Below are 19,105 nucleotides of genomic sequence, written 5' to 3'. Positions count from 1 at the left end.
TAAAAAGAATACGCGGAATTGTCAATGTTTAACAAAGTCGTTTGCTCATCTATTTTGATGATGGTTTGTGATGTGTAATAATGTGTCTTTCAAAGTTATATGATCGTGCGTCTTTCAATATGTAAAAAAAAAAGTGTGTTTCAATAATTGTGAGATATTATTTTCTGTTTGACTTATGTCATTTTATTTAGGAATAAGGAAAAAAATTAAAAACTTCATGTAATTTCTTTGTTTTGTAAAGTTTCCTTCCTTTATTTTATTTTGAATTGTTTTTTGCAAAAATTTTCACTACCTACTCTTTCTAATTGGGGACATTTGTTAGTAAAATACCTTTTAAAGATGTTTATTACATCATGAGGGAAGAAGGGTAACAGAATATTAGAGCCACATGAAGTTATTAAGTAGTGATTGTCTGGTTGATAATTAATTGAGATAGTGGGAGTCAAGAATCAATCGGAAAGGGAAGAGATTGCACCTGTTCATAAGACAGTAAATTATAATTAAAAGGGGAGAGGGACTTGTCTAAATTATAGTTGAGATTGTCTGATTTGGATTGGAAATTACAGTAGTAGGAGAGTCCAGGTCTCTCAAACGGGAACTTATTTAGTCCACGACAACTATGGTCGATCCGGGACAATTTCTTCCTCACATGTAATTGAGTGTCATTAATTTTTTTTTTATATAAATTAAAATTTTCGATTATGATGGTTGGAACCACAGACACATTGTGATCGGAATCACGGAATAATTTTTCCTCTCAAACACCTGTGACAGATACTTATTTTTTTTATCACTACCATCTCTAAGACTCTAACTCAGTTATACATCAATTTAGTATTGAGCTAGTGTCTAAGGTTTGTCATCAATGTAATTTTCAGTTTTTTCTATATATCGTGAACAGTTGTATCGATATTATGCATTATCAAACATTATATGTTGGGTAAAATTAGCTTATAAGCTTACTAGCTTAATTATAAGTTATAAGTTAATTAGGAGTTTAAAAGTTGAAAGCTACTTAAAAATTTATAAGCTAACAAATTAGGTCATTTAATTATAGAAAAATATAAAATAATTCAGCAAATATTTATAAAGTTGATTTGATTCAAAAACAAAATTAACTATAAAAAATAGTGTAGTGATGATAATTGACGAATTGATTGTCGTATACAAGTAAGAACATAAGATTAAATACGAGGATTTTTTTAGACACTGAATGAAAAGATAAGAAGATTTTTAAATTAAATAAAAGAGTAAAATGAAATTTCAACTAAAATAATAAGAATTTTTCATAAGGTATTTGAAGTAACTTATTTTTCTTATACCAACTGCACGGCATGCACTTCATTTTACCAACTAGCAGAACAACCAGTTAAAATAAAACAGATATTTTTAATGTAGTACATGAGATTTATTTTGTGAAGGAAATCCTCAAAATTCTTTTGTAATTTATTGAAAACAGTTTAGGTCGAAATGTCTTCACTAATAATTAAAATTTACTACCTTATTTTTTACTTTCATTTTTTTATAGCTTCTTGACTACCAATACAATATGGGCATCCTCATGATTGAGAAGCAAGAATGAAGTTCAAAGTTTGATCAACTGAGGCAAGAACTAGCTGAAACTGAGGAGATTCTAAAATGAGAACAGTCAGCACATTTAATTGTATTATTTGAAGTTGAGAAGTGAGAGGAAAATTTGAGGAAAAAGTATTGGAAGAGTTGTTCATAGGTTGGGAATTAACTTATTTCCTCTCTTTCTTTTCACGTTCCCTTTTTCCTTGAGCTTCATTTGAAGTACATAGGCATTACTTTTCCATAAAAACCATTTTCTTAAACCAAGTAGGTCTTAAATTTGTCTTCTTCATACTAAATGATACATGTTCTCTTTCCTTATATAGCACTTCATGTTGTTCAATACTTTACCAAGTTATTTCAATTTCAATTTTATGACAAGAATTGTAGGACATTTATAAATAGTGTTCTCGTTGTTAGGATTGTTGCTTGAGATGTTTGTTTAGATGATCCTTGATTTTATGCTGATGTTGTGGAAATCATTCAATTGCATCTTGAGAGAGCTCTGCACAGTTTGACCAAATGATAAAGCAAATAAAGTTTAATTACACTTTAGACCCACTAAAAAAAATTGTTATTAGTGTTTATAAAATAAAAAAAGCATCGTACATTTTAAAAAATATTGTTTGCAAAAAGGTTCAATATATTTAAAGTAAAAAATTTATTTTAAAATTTCTTTTAACTCTTACTTATCGTTGAGTCGGTCCTAGCTCTACATGCAATGCAAGAAGAGAATGCCCAAGTCCAGTCTTCCTCCATTGCAAAGCTAGCTGAAGCAAATGCATTGGAACTAAGCTTGATGCGAAAGCCTAAGTTTGTTGAGATAAAAAGAAACGGAGCAAAGCTAGATATGAAATGGTGAGAGGTGGAGGTTCGTAAAAGCTTTCTTCATGATTGATTTCATTGAAATTTATATATATATATATATATATATATATATATATATATATATATATATATATATATATATATATATATATATTCTATTGTTATATGTCAGTCCGATCCTATTCTATTTTTACACTTTTAAAAAAAAATGCATCTTCAACCTCTTCAGTTTGAAGTAGCATATTGTTGATGATAATGGTGCTTCAACTGACTCTGAATTGTATGGAGGAAAATGCACAATCCATTGATAGTGTATATGTGATTAGTAGCCTAGCCTAGCTCATATATGATTTAACTATTGGCCATTAGCATTATTTAAGAGAAAGGCTTGATGTCTCAAAACGTGTTTGGAGGAGGAAATTTAAAATTTTAAGAAATTTAAAATGTTTTGATTTTAATTTCTTTCATTTTCTAAATGCTTTATTTGAATATTTAATAAATATTATCTAATTTTGGAATATTTAATTAATTTTAAAAAAAATATTTGATAATTTAAAAATACAAATATTGATAATTTTTATCAACTTATTTTTTATTCAATCCAACTACTAATATTTTTAGGCCAACATCAATTAGTTTTTATTTTGCTAAAATATGTCGAGAATATTTTTTAGCCGGCATTAGTTGAGACTATTTTTCAACTGACATTAGTCACACTATTTTTTGGTTGACTTGTTAAGGTTTTTCAAAAGACATCGATCGGTGATGTTTTTGACCGACATTGACCGAAAAATGTTCCTTACTAGTCAATGTCAACCAAAAAATTATCTTGACCTAATTGACGTTGATTAAAAAATAGTTCTGGCCAATGTTGGCCAAAAAAACTCTACCCTGTGTCGGCTAAAAAAATCGTAGTTGACATCAACCAAAAAACCTAACAACATTCGCAATAAAACCCTAGCCAGCTTTGGCTAAATAATAGTTTTGACCGATGTTAACAAAATAACCCTAATTGATGTCAATCAAAAAAATCCTAATTGGTGTAGACTAAAACAGGCACGGGTTGATGTTGGGCAAAAAGATCTAACCGGTGTAGGCCAAAAAATCTTAGCTTATATCAATCAAAAAAACCCTAACCAACATCGGCTAAAAAATAACATTGATTAACCAAAAATGGTGTCACATGGTTGGCGGCCAAAATGAAGAGGCTTGCAATAATGATTTTTTAGTGTTGTGCTTCTCAACTTTACAATTATTACCATGAATCAACCAATAGTTATAAATAATGCATTTACAAAAAATAAGGATATTTCAATAAAATTATTTTAACAATTATCGTTATTCATCGTCGTCATCATCATTGGGTCAACAATCAAATCAGTGGATTATTAGTTGACCCACATGACCCAATTTTTATTTAAAAAATTAAAAATACATCACAAATTAATATAATTTTATAATTTCAGAAGAGCATTCTATAATTTCAAATCTATCAATCAATGTTGATCCATGAGATTCTAAACAAATAAAATAAGTATATATTAATTTTAAAAATTTAATTATAACAATATATATTTATTATATTGTATCAGGTGCATAATTCTAGCACATTGATTCAACAAACTCTCCTCTAATGACGTGCAAGATATGATCCTAACATACTCAAAATTTATAATCTTTCATGCTAGATTTTATATATAAATATAAATTGCATAATTCTTGGCAGCTAAAATGATCGGTCTAGTGGTTAATTGAAGCCTTTAGATCGTAAGGTTAGTACTTTTGCAAAATACGAGACAAATAAGAAATAAGAGATTCATCACTTTTGACATTTTTTATAAGAAATGAGAGATTCATCACTTTTGACATTTTTTACTGCTAAAATTCAATTTTCCATTTCAAATTTTAAGGTACAATTTTCTGACAATTTGAAATTGCTAGAATCAAATCAATAATAAAAAAAAAAGCATTCTTTAAAACAGTTAATGAGTTCTTGATTATTTTTCCTAACTTAATTATGACAATTTTTAGCAGCTAGAAATGTATTTTAAAATATAAGATAGAAAAATCAGATTTTAGCTGTAAAAAACATTTTGTAGATTTTAAAGACTAAAAAAAAACCTTTGAATTTGGAGGATTAAAAAAAATACTCAATTTTAAAGGAATAAAAACCTATTTAACCCTTATTATTATTTACACAATTTGAACTAGACCTATCCATATACGATTGATAAAAAAAAGACCTATATGCTTTCATATTTACTCGGGCAAGCTTAGGAGAATTTCACTTTCCATTTCCTTTTTTTCTCATTGGACTAGCACTTTATTAAAGAAAGAGTATATGATTTTTATTTCTCCATCTTGTGATCATCATCAATCACGAAAGAGTGGACCTGAGTCATTTCATGGTTGTACCATTTGCTGTAATAAGGATTGGTGCAACCTATCCTTTTGGACTTGGGGCAATGGTGAAGATATTGAGATTCAAATCCTCCAAGCTTTTCTAGGGGATGGATGCAGTGGAGGAACTATTTGAAGGGGTCCATGCATAAATGAGTAATCCTATGATCAGAATGATGGCCCCTGCAACAAAGCCTGCTGGAAGAGAAGAGGCAACACCGATGTATGGCAATGGCAGCGTGAACACATAGATTGCTATTGGGACTGTCACAAGCCAAATTCAATCAGTTGGATTTAGCTCAGATTTTCAGTTAGCAAGAATTTATAATAGATTGTAAAATTGCAAAAAATGAAAAAAAAAAAAAAAAAAAACACTTGCATATTTCAGCAAATCCCCCGCCACCCCCCTTCAAACTTTCATTCAATAGCAAGGTGTCAAGATTTTCTGCACCATTTTTAAGAAAAAAAAAATCTATAAAACAGAAAAACAAGAAAAATGGCTATCAACTCACGCACCATTAGCTTAACTTTCGGCCTCATTCATGCCAATATAGTGAAATCTTTGATAAGTCTATCACGGGAAACTTATTTGAGCTATAAAAAAAAATTATGACTTCCATAAGCTCTTTTTAGCTTACTCGGTATTCCAGTAAGTTTTATGGTCAAATTTATAGCATTAAGTCCTCATGTGATAAAAACTTACTGAAATGACACTTAGCTATGTTGTTTGCCCAAATGCACTCTAGCTAAAATTTGTGATTAACTCTGGTAATGATAGCACTGAACAGTGCAACTAAAACCTAAAATTATACCATTAATTAAACATGGGATTTTAAATAACACAGATAATACAGCAAAGATTAGATATTCTAACTTCTGAGATGAATTAGGTTAGTTTTACTAGGCCAGTCAGACTACACCTTGTGTGAAATGGTAGACAAAAGAGCTGATAAAAATGATAGCCCTGAACCAACCTATTATTATTTTTTACAAACTAGATCTATTCTTACTGTCGGGGATGAAGAAAAATGTAACTATGAGAATAGTTTCAATATTAAGTTTGCATGCACAATAGTGAACTGAGTTTAGAAGCCACCTAAACAGGCTAAAGTTTCTGTTTTAGCACATGTTTACTGACAAGTAGAGGAGTGGTTAATAGAGCTAGGCTTTGGGTAGCTATTAACCATTGCATTAATTAACCATTCCTTCTGACTTTAGTCAATATTTCTAAAATTGAAAATATGTTTCCTAATTGTAATGGGTTACAGTTGTTCATTTTCCTCCACCGAGACATTATGAATACTTTCCTCATTAACGTATATACTCTGAAAGAAACAAATTAAATACCTGAAAATGTGGAGGCTAGACAAGAGACAACGGCCGAAGAGATCTTGAGGAGATGAAGCAATGAGATATTGAAGCCCATGTTGACAATAATAAACAACAAGGGCAGCAGGGGAGCTCCATCACATCCTGCAAACCAAATCCAATGCAAAATTACTTTCTGCAAATTTTTTATTACAAGAATTGCTATTAAAAATTAAAAAAAATAAAAATGGATTTAAAACCAACCTGCCCAAGAGCAGTTTACAATGTCTATAAATTAGATGAATAGAATTAACACTTTATTTAATTAGCTACCTGTTGTCAGCATTCAAGTTTTGATATGATGAAACCCTATCCTATATGCCAAATCTTTTCTTGTTCTATGTTTGTAATCAGAATTGGAATTAACCGAACCAGTTCACATAAATAACATTCCAAAGCTGCCAGACTTTCTATAAATTAGGTTGAAAAGTAGTGGAACATTTGTAAAGAAAAAATTGAAACAAAAAGAAACATGGAATAAAGAATTTGAAATATTGTCTTTATGTAGATGTTCCAAGAACAACAGAAGCATTTTCCCACTAGGTGGATTTTGCTACATGGATCAAATGATGCCATTATATTCTATCAAAAGCCAAATCTCTGAAAAAGTCATTCAGATATAATTCTTTTAATTGTTTCAATTAGTTTTTTTTGTGTCTCCCTCTACCTTTAATTAATGGACTATTCTCCATCTGATCAACTCATCTTATTTGGGCTTCTATCTGCCTTCTTCTAACATGGCCATACGATCTTAGGTGCAATCCAACCATCTTTCCTAAACATGTGCTACTCCTACTTTCCTTGTAATACAATACTTGAAGACTAAGGTGAGTTGAGAAATTTCTCACTTTCTCTCTTAGCTTTATTGATTTCAAAATAACACATATATACAAGATACAAGAGAGAGAGAAGGACAATTGACAGTAACAATACACTGCTACCTTCTGAATAAAGCTAACCAACTAAGCTACCAAACATAGAGAAATACTAAAATATTCAACACTCCCCCTCAAGCTGGAGCATATAAATCATATGCACCAAGCTTGGAACATATAGTCTGAATTTTGAGTCCTCTTAAGGACTTAGTCAAAATATTCGTTGGCTGATCATTAGAACTAATGAACTCAGTGACAATTTCTTTGGACAGAAGCTTCTCTCGAATGAAATGACAATCAATCTCTATGTGCTTAGTCCTTTCATGAAAGACTGGGTTTGAGGCAATATGAAGAGCAGCCTGATTATCACAATACAACTTCATTTGCAACTCTTCACAAAACCTCAATTCTTGCAGAAATTGTTTAATCCACATGAGTTCACAAGTAACCATAGCCATAGATCAATATTCAGCTTCAGCACTAGACCGAGTGACAACAGTTTGCTTCTTGCTTTTCCAAGAGATAAGATTTCCTCTAATGAAGACACAATAACCTGATGTAGACCTCCTATCCATGGGACAACTAGCCCAATCAGCATCACAATATTCCAATAGTTGCATATTACCCTTGTCTTCATACAACAATCCTTGTTCAGGAGCTCTCTTAACATATCTCAGAATATGCATGACAGCATTCCAATGGTCCAAATGAGGATTCTGCATAAATTGGCTAACCACTCCCACAGCAAAGGAGATATCAGGTCTAGTAATGATGAGGTAAATGAGTTTTCCCACAAGCCTCCTATATCTCTCGGGGTCAGGATAAACTTCACTTTTATCTGCCATGAGCTTCAGATTTAGATCCATAGGACTTTCAACAAGTCTACAATTCTGCATACCTGTTTCTTCTAAAATATCAAGAGCATACTTCCTTTGAGAGATCACAACACCATCTCCTCATTGAGCCACTTCAATACCAAGGAAATACTTCAAATATCCCAGATGTTTGGTCTGGAAATGACTAAATAAGTGCTCTTTTAGCTGGACAATCTTAGTAGTATCATTCCCTGTAATCACTATATCATCAACATAGATCATTAGATAAACACATTTTCCAGGAGATGTATGACAGTAAAAAACAGAGTGATCAGCTTCACTTCGTTTCAGTCCAAAAAGTTGAACAACATAACTAAATTTATCAAACCAAGCTCGAGGAGATTGCTTCAACCCATAGAGAGATCGGTGAAGCTTACACACAATGTCATACTCCCCCTGAGCAACAAACTCAGGAGGTTGCTCCATATAAATATCCTTCTCAAGATCACCGTGGAGGAAGGCATTTTTAATATCAAGTTGATGGAGGGGCCAGTGACGGATGGCAGCCATAGCAAGAAACAGACGAACAGTGGTGATTTTGGCTACAGGAGAGAAAGTATCACAGTAATCAAGGTCATATATCTGTGTGTAGCCTTTAGCTACCAAGCGAGCCTTAAGCCGATCAACCTTACCATTGGGCCCAACTTTAACAGTATAGACCCATCTACAACCCACAGTTGTCTTGCTAGGAGGAAGAGGAACGAGCTCCCAAGTACCCATTATTTTCAAGAGTCTGCATTTCATCAATCATAGTCTGTCGCCAGCCAGGATGATCAAGTGTCTCATGGACAGTGGAAGGAATAGTAAGGGAAGACAATGAGAAAACAAAGGAATCATATGAAGGAGACAAACGGTGGTAACTTAAGAAATTATAAATAGGATGAGGATTACGAGTAAAGCGAGTACCTTTCCTGATGGTAATGGGCCAATGTGAGTCAGAATGATGAGAAGAAGTGGAAGGAGAGGAAGGATCCATGAGTTGAGGACTGGTTGAGGAAGGACGAGGAGAAGCTTCAGGTACTGGAGATCCAATCTGCCTTGTCCTGTGTTGATCTGTAATAAGAGGTGGAGAGGCAACTTCAGGTGGGGCAACACTGACATTTTGGTCTGAGTTACCTAGAGGACAAGGAGAAGGAATAGGAAGAACTTCCTGGAGAGAAGAAGTATGGTCTACGGAGGGTGAGAAGGGTGTGTCTTCAAAGAAGGTTACATCTGCAGACATGTAGTATCGTTTTGTGTTTGGAGAGTAACACTTGTAACCTTTTTGAAGATGAGAATAACCCAAGAAGACACATTTGACTGACCTAGCAAAAAGTTTGTCTAAACCAAGAGACAAATCATGGACAAAATAGGTACAACCAAACACTTTAGGAGAAACATGAAATAGTAGATCATGAGAGAAGACAATTGAGTGAGAGATTTGGTTTTCAAGAGAAGAAAAGGGCATCTTATTAATTAGGAAACAAGCAGTAAGCACTACATCTCCCCAATGATGTGTAGGAACATTAGAATTTAGCATTAGAGAACGTGCAGTTTCAAGACGATGATGATTCTTCCTTTCTGTTATACCATCTTGTTGTGGTGTGTGAGGACATGTGGACTGATGTAGAATACCTTTGGAAGACAAAAAAGAAGAAAGATCATGGGAGAAATACTCTTTAGCATTATCACTTATAAAAATCTTAATTGTTTTTCCAAATTGATTCTCAATCTCATTGTAGAATGACATGAATATAGGCAAAAGTTCAGATCTGTCTTTCATTAAATAAACCCAAGTACATCTGGAGAATTCATCAATGAAAGTTACAAAATATCGAAAACCAAAAGATGTAACACGACTTGGTCCCCAAATATCAGAATGAATGGTAGAGAAAGCCGAGTTACATCTTTGTACAGTTTGAGGAAATGATGACCTGACATGTTTTCCTAGTTGACAAGACTCATACTCTAAGACTCAAAGATTCTTAAGACTAGGAACCATCATCTTCAATTTTGGTAAACTTGGGTAACCCAGACGATCATGTAAAAGTTTGGGTTTTGAGATTGCAAAACAAGACCCAGGTGGACTGGATTCCAAGTAATAAAGTCCTCGTGATTCATGTTCTTCTCCAATCAGTCGCCCTGTCCCATGTTCCTGAATAATAAAAAAATTAGCAGTAAAGGTTACTGAACAATTTAACGAACGAGTTAACTGACTTAATGAGATTAGATTATAGGGACACTGAGGAATGAATAATACAGAATTTAATTTCAAAGAGGGAGACAATGAAACTTGATCACTTCCTTGAGACGCAACCTTGGAGCCATTAGCTACAGTAACAAGGTGAGAAATTTTTGGAAAGGAAAAGGATGAAAAAAAGGACTTATTACCATAAATATGATCAGAGGCACCTGAGTCGAGTATCCAAGGACTAGGACCTTCAATGGATTGAGAGATACATGCTGTTGAAAAACATGGTACAGATGAGGATTGAGCTTGGTTGCTGGGTTTCACAGATTTAAGTTTCAAATACTCCTGATACTCCTCATTAGAGAATCTAGACTCTGCTTTCTCTGATCTAGAAACCTGTGCAACCTTGTCAGGAAAGCCATGCAACGAATAGCAATTCTCTTGGGTGTGACCCATCCTCTTGCAGTAGGTGCAATGAGGACATTCACCCCTTCCACTGCAACCTCCTCTACTGTTGTGACCGCCTCCTCTACCACGAGATGCAATCATGGCTGACGTCTCCACACCATCAACAGGATTTTCATCCTTCGATACATGAGGCACGCGGAGAAGTCTAGTGATGAGGGAATCCATTGATGGAACCTGGTCCCCAGCAAGTACTTGATCACGCACATGATCAAAGTCTAGATGTAAACTTCTCAAGATGAGGACCATATAGAACTTGCCCAATTTTCTGTTCACTTCTTCCAATGAATCAGCCACAAGGAACTTTCTTAGCTCTTCCACGACAGCCTGAGCCTTACCCACATGAGCGATCATGTCATGGCTGGTTTGCTTGAGGGTTGTAACCTTCATGGTTGCATCAAATAAGCTTTGGATATCATTGGCAAAAATTCCCTGGGCCTTCTTCCAAAAAGAACGACACGTTTTAAATGATCTAAGAATCTCCAAAATATTTGGCTCAACTGATTGCCATAACACAGTGCAGAGTTGATAGTCAAGCTTCTCCCATTCAGGTCTTTTGTCGTTTGGAACGGAATCAGAAGCTTTCTCCGAGTGACCAAGAAACCACAGTTCCACGGAAGCAGACCACGATGGGTATTTTTCTAGTTTAGTTTAGCAGTCATGATGGTTGGGGTCCCAGAGAAGGAAAAAACAGGTCCAGAGGAAGCCATTTCAGGTCCCAAACAAAAAAACCCTAACGCAAAAGAGGGAGAACACATAAGGGCTGACAAAAAAGCTTATCGGAAGCGAGAGGTAAGGCCTGAAACAAGCTCAGGGGCTAACGACGAAGCTGCCAGGACCAGACAAGTCAGCTTCTGACGGCGAGACGGCGGCGAGTGGGCTTCACGCGCCAGAAATCGCGCGAGATAAGGGCGACGCGTGGAAGCTCCATTGGCAGCGCGACTACCAGGGGTGGGTCGCACTTTTCGAGGCGAACCTAACCCTGGTCTCGCCGGAAAAAATGGCCGGAGATGACAGCGGCCGACGGCGGCAGACGGCGGACAAAACCCGCTCTAATGCCAACTTGAAGACTGAGGTGAGTTGAGAAATTTCTCACTTTCTCTCTTAGCTTTATTGATTTCAAAATAACACATATATACAAGATACAAGAGAGAGAGAGAGAGAAGGACAATTGACAGTAACAATACATTGCTGCCTTCTGAATAAAGCTAACCAACTAAGCTACCAAACATAGAGAAATACTAAAATATTCAACTACAATCATTCCTGATCTTATTCTTGTATGTCTACCCATCCATTGCAACATCCTCATCTTCGCAACACTCATCTTTTGCTATTGTTAGCATTTTACAGCCCAACATTTTGTACAATAAAGAATTGTTGATCTAACGTCTGTGCAATAAAATTTTCCTTCGAAGATTGAGCAACACATTTTGATCACAAATTACACTTGAACCACTCCTCCATGTTACTTTGTAAGATGGATCCAAAATACCTAAGTGTGCAACTTGTGGTATGGTATAATCTCCAACCCTCCATTTTCAACGCCAACCCAATGTCAGCATGCTGAACTTACATTCCAAGTACTGTCTTACATCTACTTAAATAGAAACCATGTAAGTTCATAGATTCTCACCACAACTCTAATTTACCATTTATTCTCTCACCTTTCTCCCAAAAGGACTATAACATCCGCAAAATGCATTCATGCTACCGCAACTTTTGGTTTTGCCTAGTGTATTCCATCTTTAGAATTTCACATTTAATAACATCCGCAAAAAATATTTTAATGAAAAACTGACTTTTTTGCTCTGTAAGATTTCTATTTTTATTTTATTTTCGTATTTTGGGTTTGCTCATGAAACAGTATATGGTTCTCATTTTACATGTAAATTAATGTTGCCTTGTGACTTGAGATAGATCTAGGTCATAAATATCATTGATGAATTTGACTCTAAGCTATAACAGATTTGATAACCAAAAGACTACTTTTGGATATTGCCTTCTGTAAGAAATGACAATATGGAAAAGAAAATAAAGCTGCTTACCTCTTGACAGAGTCCCAACATTCAGAAAGCAGGCAGCACCGTCTTTAAGATAGTTTGGTAGTTGACCAAAGGGGACGCCCCATAATTTTGATAAGAAGGGGAGGAGAAGGCATATGAATAATGCCTGCAGTAAGCATACCGTCATGCATTTAGGCATCCATTTTATTTATATTGTTATTCAAAATATGCAAATTTCATGACAATTGCACTCTACCTGGAATGCAGATCCAAAGGAATTGACAACAAACATATCCAAAGAACCTCCCTGTTTCAGAAAACATTGAATATTGATTAGTATATTACCATACTAGAAAGTGAAAACTACAATAATGAGCAAAAACCATACAGAAAAGGATGCTTTTCACTTTAGAACCTTGAATGATAAAAAAAACATTTATTGTTTAACTTGGCAATATATATTAGTCTATTAAACATGAGTACAGAGGGTGACTTCTGACTTGTATGAAGCTTTAAAAAATGTAGCCAATAATTTGCAGTCATTTTTGTGAAGGTTCTACACACTCTACTACAATTTAGTGACATCATTTTTTTTCTATATTGAAGTTAGAGGCAGATGTATTATGTTACCAAGTGCACCAGAAATTACTTCATTAGTCTCAAATGTCCCTATGAGCTTCCATTTCCAAAGTCATAATTTACATAATATGAAATAAATTAAAAGAATTCATCACTGTACACACCTTCAGTTTTCGAGTTGCGTCCAAAAAGATTACTTCCTACAAAGTATTAAAAGGACATGAGTCACAATAGAGAAATAATTTAAAATCTCGGAATATTCAACAATATTTAAAATAAACAACCACCTTCAGAACAGTATCAGCTGCTTGGAATAAAAATGAAACTATCATTAAAAGACTCCAAAATATACCAGCTTCCTTTAATGAATGCCCAGCACCAGATCCACTACATTAAGTAAACAAGGTGTGAAATCAGAAAACCTCAGCATAAACACAAAGTTTACATAGTTTGTACATGCCATACCTACATTACAAAATTGCAACATATACTTGTGATGTTATAAGCTGTTATGTCAATGTTCTAATTTCAAAAGAACAAAATTTATTCAAAAATTTTACACTAAGCATACGCGGGAAATTCTATAACTATAAATTACAATACTAAATAAAACTTATTTTCAGACTTTGTTTTAAAAACCATATGAGTGAATGAACTTATGGAATCACTTAAGGATTTAACATTTATACCAAAAGTTTGACTTTTCTGTTCAGCATGGAATCTGTCAATAAAATTTGAAATCATTAAGCAATCAAGGCACATGAGAGGCTGAATTAACATGTAATGCTGAGCAGTCATATAAGTGATGAAAATGTGAATTAATTTCACCAAACAAAAGCATAAGCAACTAATACTTGTGTCAAAATGTTTATGGTCATTCGGATTTATTTGTCGATTCCCGGTCTATATCATTGTAGACCATGTTCTTTTGCCTACAGGTATACGGTTCAAGAGTGCAGTGTTCATGTTAACACTCAAAAATCAAAATAGGAGCCAACATAACCTAGCATCTACAAAAATTAACATAGGCTGACCTTGCTACAGTAAGAATTACACCAATTGCCACAAGAAAGCATCCAACTAGTTGATTGACTTTATATCGCCTCCCAAGAAAAATATATGAGAGGAGAATTTGCCACACAAGAAAAGCCTGCAAGAGAATTAGGTTAAGTTGACTATCCGCCTTTAATTTGCTTTTTACCATAAATCAATGCAAGTTGCAAATAGATGAGCTAATAGATGTATAGTAAATAAGGTATATACAACAAATTTTAATTTTAACCAATTTTGACAGGTTAGATCAGGATGGTTATATTTTGTTACCATATTTTTAAGGCAATTATTTTACACTTGAGACATCTGACCAGCCATCAAGCAGGACACAGATTCAAGGGAATGAATGGGTCATGCTTCTCTAGACTAGGTACTTGATGGTCAATTTTTAATAAGTAATACTTGCATTTACCTTTTGGATTCCTTTTCGATCATATCTAAAGTCTGAATAATTTTGAAATTTATATATGCACTACAATGTAAATGCAGAAGTAACAGAATTTAACAAATGGCAAAAGAGCACTGACTGCTGATGGTTTTTACCTGAGACAAAATTGGAATTGATGCTCCGGATAGCATTGCTGATACAACAGAGGGAACAAACAATTAAACAAAATTCAGACATGAACATTTTTATAAACTAACCAAAATTGTACAACCAAACGATATTATTATCTTCCTATCTCCAACAATATTTACAAGATATGGAAGAGGTAGCATTAAAAGATCCATCACAAATTAGAGTAGAAGGTGAAAACATAAAATGTGGATAAAAATGAAGACAAGAATCATCAATATATATCCCATCTAATATTAACAAATATGCTCAATTCATCCAGAAAAGATAATATTGGTAAAACTAAACCCCATAAAGCATTTGCATTTTAAACAAAACTGCTGATAGTAAAGATATATATAATGTATTTTAAGCTATGTATTGTCAGTACTGTGAAAACTTCTGTTGTTAAGATCATAATATTTAATATATTCTACTAACTGGAGTTGTAGGATACATATGAAATTTGATGGAATTGACAGAAGGAAGATTGATTAAAAAACGATCAGAAAATGTAGCACAGGAGCATTTTGATTATAATTTGAAGCCAGAAGTACTTGACATGAAACAAATAAAAAAAAAAATAGGACAAACATTACCTCCTGCTGCCATTCCTGTGGCAGCACCCAGAGCCTCCAAGAGACCAACAACTAAAAATGGAGTTTTTGGCACTGATAACATCTCATCAGTGACAATGCCCGCACGGTACCGCATATACAGAATAGAGAAGTATACAATAACGTATCTGAAAGAAAGAAAATATCACTATAGTTATATTAACTCTTTTAAACATTACAACCTCCTAAAGGGAGAGGAAAAAAGTTTTGCAGCCAGAATGCGTTTTATGCCATTAATCAGAGTAAAAAATTAAGGCAACTTCTTCAGTTCTTCTCAAACATATAGGATTGCTTGGTTTCAGGTTATTGCAAAATAAATTAAATGAAAAAAAGGTTGCAGAAATATAAATATTAGGATGAAATCATTTTAAATCCTGGTATCTCCAAACTTTTTTTTGTTTTAGGCGGAAGAAATGAAAAAAAAAAGACATAACAGCAAAACAAAATCAAACTTTAGGGACATGTATTTATTTAAACATGACATATCACACTTGGTTCCAAAAAAAAAAACATGACATGTTACACGCTAATGTGACATGGCTAGATCTAGATGTCACATTAGTAGTGGCCGGGATCATTATTAAAAAATTTGAAATTTATAAAAATAAAAATAACTAAAAAAATTTAATGATATTACAGTATCTAAAAATATATTTATGCTTACAATCATCTTGATTACTACACTAACACCCTTTCAATATCCCAAAAAGAATGATATCCTAAAGTTGTTGCTCATTACACTTCTATCAAACAACAGAATTACTCCGAATTAACACTTCTATCAAACAAAAGAAATAACAGAATTACTCCGAATTATTACCCGAGCAATTACACGGTCAAATTCCCTTTTCTAGCAAATATTCGGCACTAGAAACTAAAACTGACTCCTCAAAATTAAGAAGATGCACCCCCAAAATAGAAGAGAAAGAGAGAAGTGGTGACTGGTGAGCAATAAACATCGTCAGATAATGTTTGGACCCACACGAAAAGGTTCGGGGAGGGCCCATCAAATTGATATTTGCGAAACAATACATAAACCACAATCCCATAATAATAATTAGAAAAAACTCATAACATAGTGTTTTTTCACATTTTTTTATTTTAAAAGAACAATTAACACTACTCCAAAATCAGTAGCAGATAGGTCAAAACATATGTACATTAAAATTTAGTATCTCCTTATATAATATAAGAATTTATAATTTATATTTACAATCTATATAAATTTACCCATTTTGGTTTGTACATTTCTTTCCTATTTTACCTTTTATTTGTACACTTAACTGATTTTACTTTTCCTATTTTCTATTCAATTTTTGCTCCCACTCTTCTTCCCATTAGACGTTACTAGTGAATGCGGTTCCATTTTCTATTCAACATTTTCTCTCTTTCTCAATTTTCTATTTTCACTTATGATATTACCCAAAAAAATAAAAATGCAGTGTCTTTCCACTAATAATAATAATAATAATAGACTTAAATATTTTAAATTCTTATAATTTAGAATTCTTTTGTCTTTTTCCTTCAATTTTTTTATATTTGATATTTTCAAATTATATTTATTTTATTTTTCATCTTTAAAACACATTAGATATGAATAAAAAATAAAATAAATATAATTTATAAGAATTTAAAAAACATTAAATTATAAAAAAGAAAAAGATATTTAAACCATATAATAATTCTCATAAAAAAAATAATAATGATAAATAATCTATTACACCAGTAAACAAGATTGAAGGAGTTGTTTCACAAAGTCTGAGAGTTACATTAAATAAACATCAAATATATATTATTTAAGAAAAAAAAAACACGTCAAATAGATACTAGCATTCAACACAATCATCAAAAAATAAAGATATTCAACACCGCACGCGTAATTAATTAAACTAAGAATTAAGCACCGGATTCATCAATTCAACAAAACAAAGAAAGAGGCAGAAACATCGAACAAAATAAATGAAGTACCCGAAAGTCGCGAGCTGAGCAAGGAAGAACGGATAGTTCTTCAGCGGAACCAACGCGAGCTTGTACAGAACTCTGTTTCCGGCGCCCATCACCACCGTCACCGCGGCGGCGAGCACCACCTCCGCCGACCGATTCCCGCTTTCCCGACCACTCTCCGCCGCGAGTCTCCCCACCGCGCACGGACGAGGCGCCGCCACCGCCGCCTTCTTCTCGCCCGATCTCTTCCACGCGCCGCCGCACTTCACTGGCGGAGGCAGTCGCAGCGTTATTGTCGGCCACTTAGGCGAGCAGCCGTAGTGGACCTCGCCAATCGCGGCGGTCCTTGGAGCGCAACGGAGGCGGAGTTGGCCGGTGCCGGCGACTGGGATGCGCCGGCAGAGTGACGTCATGGTTGCGTCACGCAATTTGAGAATTGGAAGCGTAGAGAGAGAGAGAGGAGAGAGAATGGGAGTGAGATTGGGAGTCGCACAACTCACATGAGTCACGTTGGTGCGAAGGTGAAAAGCGAAACAGAGAGAAGCAATGGAAACCGAAACGTCGTGTGTGTGTGTGTGTGTGACGCAATGTGGTTAGTTGTTTAAAACCAAGGTTGGTCATGGTGGTTTGTTGTAGGATTCTTGGAAATGAAAGTTGGAATAAAATAAAATAACATTTAATAATTTTACATTTTCTTACAACAGTTTTTTTTTTTTGTTAATCTTCTAAATTTTTTTTTAGTAGAGTAAAGTTTTAGATGAGGGATGTCATGTTAGTCCAAACTTACATTTAGGTAGGATTTACAAAATGGACTTAGTTAAATGAACTAATCGAGTTAATTTGTAATTAGGTCAAGTTGGGTTCAATAGACGAAGTTTGAAAAGAAATAAGTTTTTTTCAGTATTTCTTATAATCTGACGATTCAAATGAATTCAGGTTGGGCTGACCTAATTAGTAATATGTAAAAATATTAAATAAAATATAATTTTAAATTTAATTTATATTTTTTAAAGGTTAAATTGTAAATTTGGTTCTCTTATTTGTCTTAAATTCAATTTTGGTCCTCCTATAATTTAATTTATGAATTTAGTCCCTCAGTTTTTTGCAATCTTGTTATTTCAATTTTTAAACCCAAAATTGAACGTTGATTGTTAATTGTTTGCCTTGACCATCACATGTCACGTTTTTATTGGGCATTGACTGTCACGTGTCGCGCTTTTACTGGACGTTGACCACTATGTGTCACAATTTTATTGGAGGTTGACATTAATTAGGTGCACGAAATTAACATCCGATAAACGTGCAACACGTGATGGTCAAACGTCCAATAAATGTGAGACACATGGCAGTCAACGTTAATAAGTAACCGTCAATGTTAAACTTTTGGAGTTGGGAACTGAAATAACATGATTGCAAAAAACTAGATGACTAAATTCGTAAATTAAATTATAAGGAGACCAAAATCAAATTTTGAGATAAATAGGAAAATCAAATTTGCAATTTAGCCTTTTTTAAAAGACAAAACGTATTCATTAACACATAAAATAAGTGTCCACGAGAAGTAACAACTCCAAAGCAATATTATTAATTTGAGTATTCATTAAACATAATTTAAATGACTTTGTCAATATTGTTAGGCAAAATAAATGCATAATAAATAATTTTTTGCCTTTGGAATTTTTTATTATGTTTTTATACATATAATCAATTTTTTAACTTTTTCTATTAATTTCTAAATTTGTCCGAATAAGCCGAGTGGCCCAGTAGCCTGACATAGGACTAGGTTGGGACTAAGAA

General features: G+C 33.7%; 1 protein-coding gene across 1 annotated transcript; it reads right to left on the bottom strand.

The window, feature by feature from the left end:
• Positions 1-4,627: 4,627 nt before the first annotated feature.
• On the bottom strand, positions 4,628-17,938 carry LOC114403924 (protein CLT1, chloroplastic-like). The gene is made up of 10 exons (XM_028367156.1): positions 17,333-17,938; positions 15,347-15,492; positions 14,735-14,772; positions 14,173-14,288; positions 13,426-13,525; positions 13,303-13,338; positions 12,816-12,866; positions 12,602-12,725; positions 6,148-6,273; positions 4,628-5,064 (listed from the first exon to the last, which is right to left on the bottom strand). The coding sequence occupies exons 1-10, from the start codon at positions 17,719-17,721 to the stop codon at positions 4,904-4,906; spliced, it is 1,287 nt and encodes a 428-aa protein (XP_028222957.1). The 5' UTR covers positions 17,722-17,938; the 3' UTR covers positions 4,628-4,903.
• Positions 17,939-19,105: the final 1,167 nt, after the last annotated feature.

Source organism: Glycine soja, chromosome 20 (assembly GCF_004193775.1).
Source record: "Glycine soja cultivar W05 chromosome 20, ASM419377v2, whole genome shotgun sequence".
In the NCBI taxonomy this organism is placed as follows: Eukaryota; Viridiplantae; Streptophyta; class Magnoliopsida; order Fabales; family Fabaceae; genus Glycine; species Glycine soja.
The sequence above is the reverse complement of the archived record's forward strand: the minus strand, read 5'-3'. Positions and strand labels throughout refer to the sequence as shown.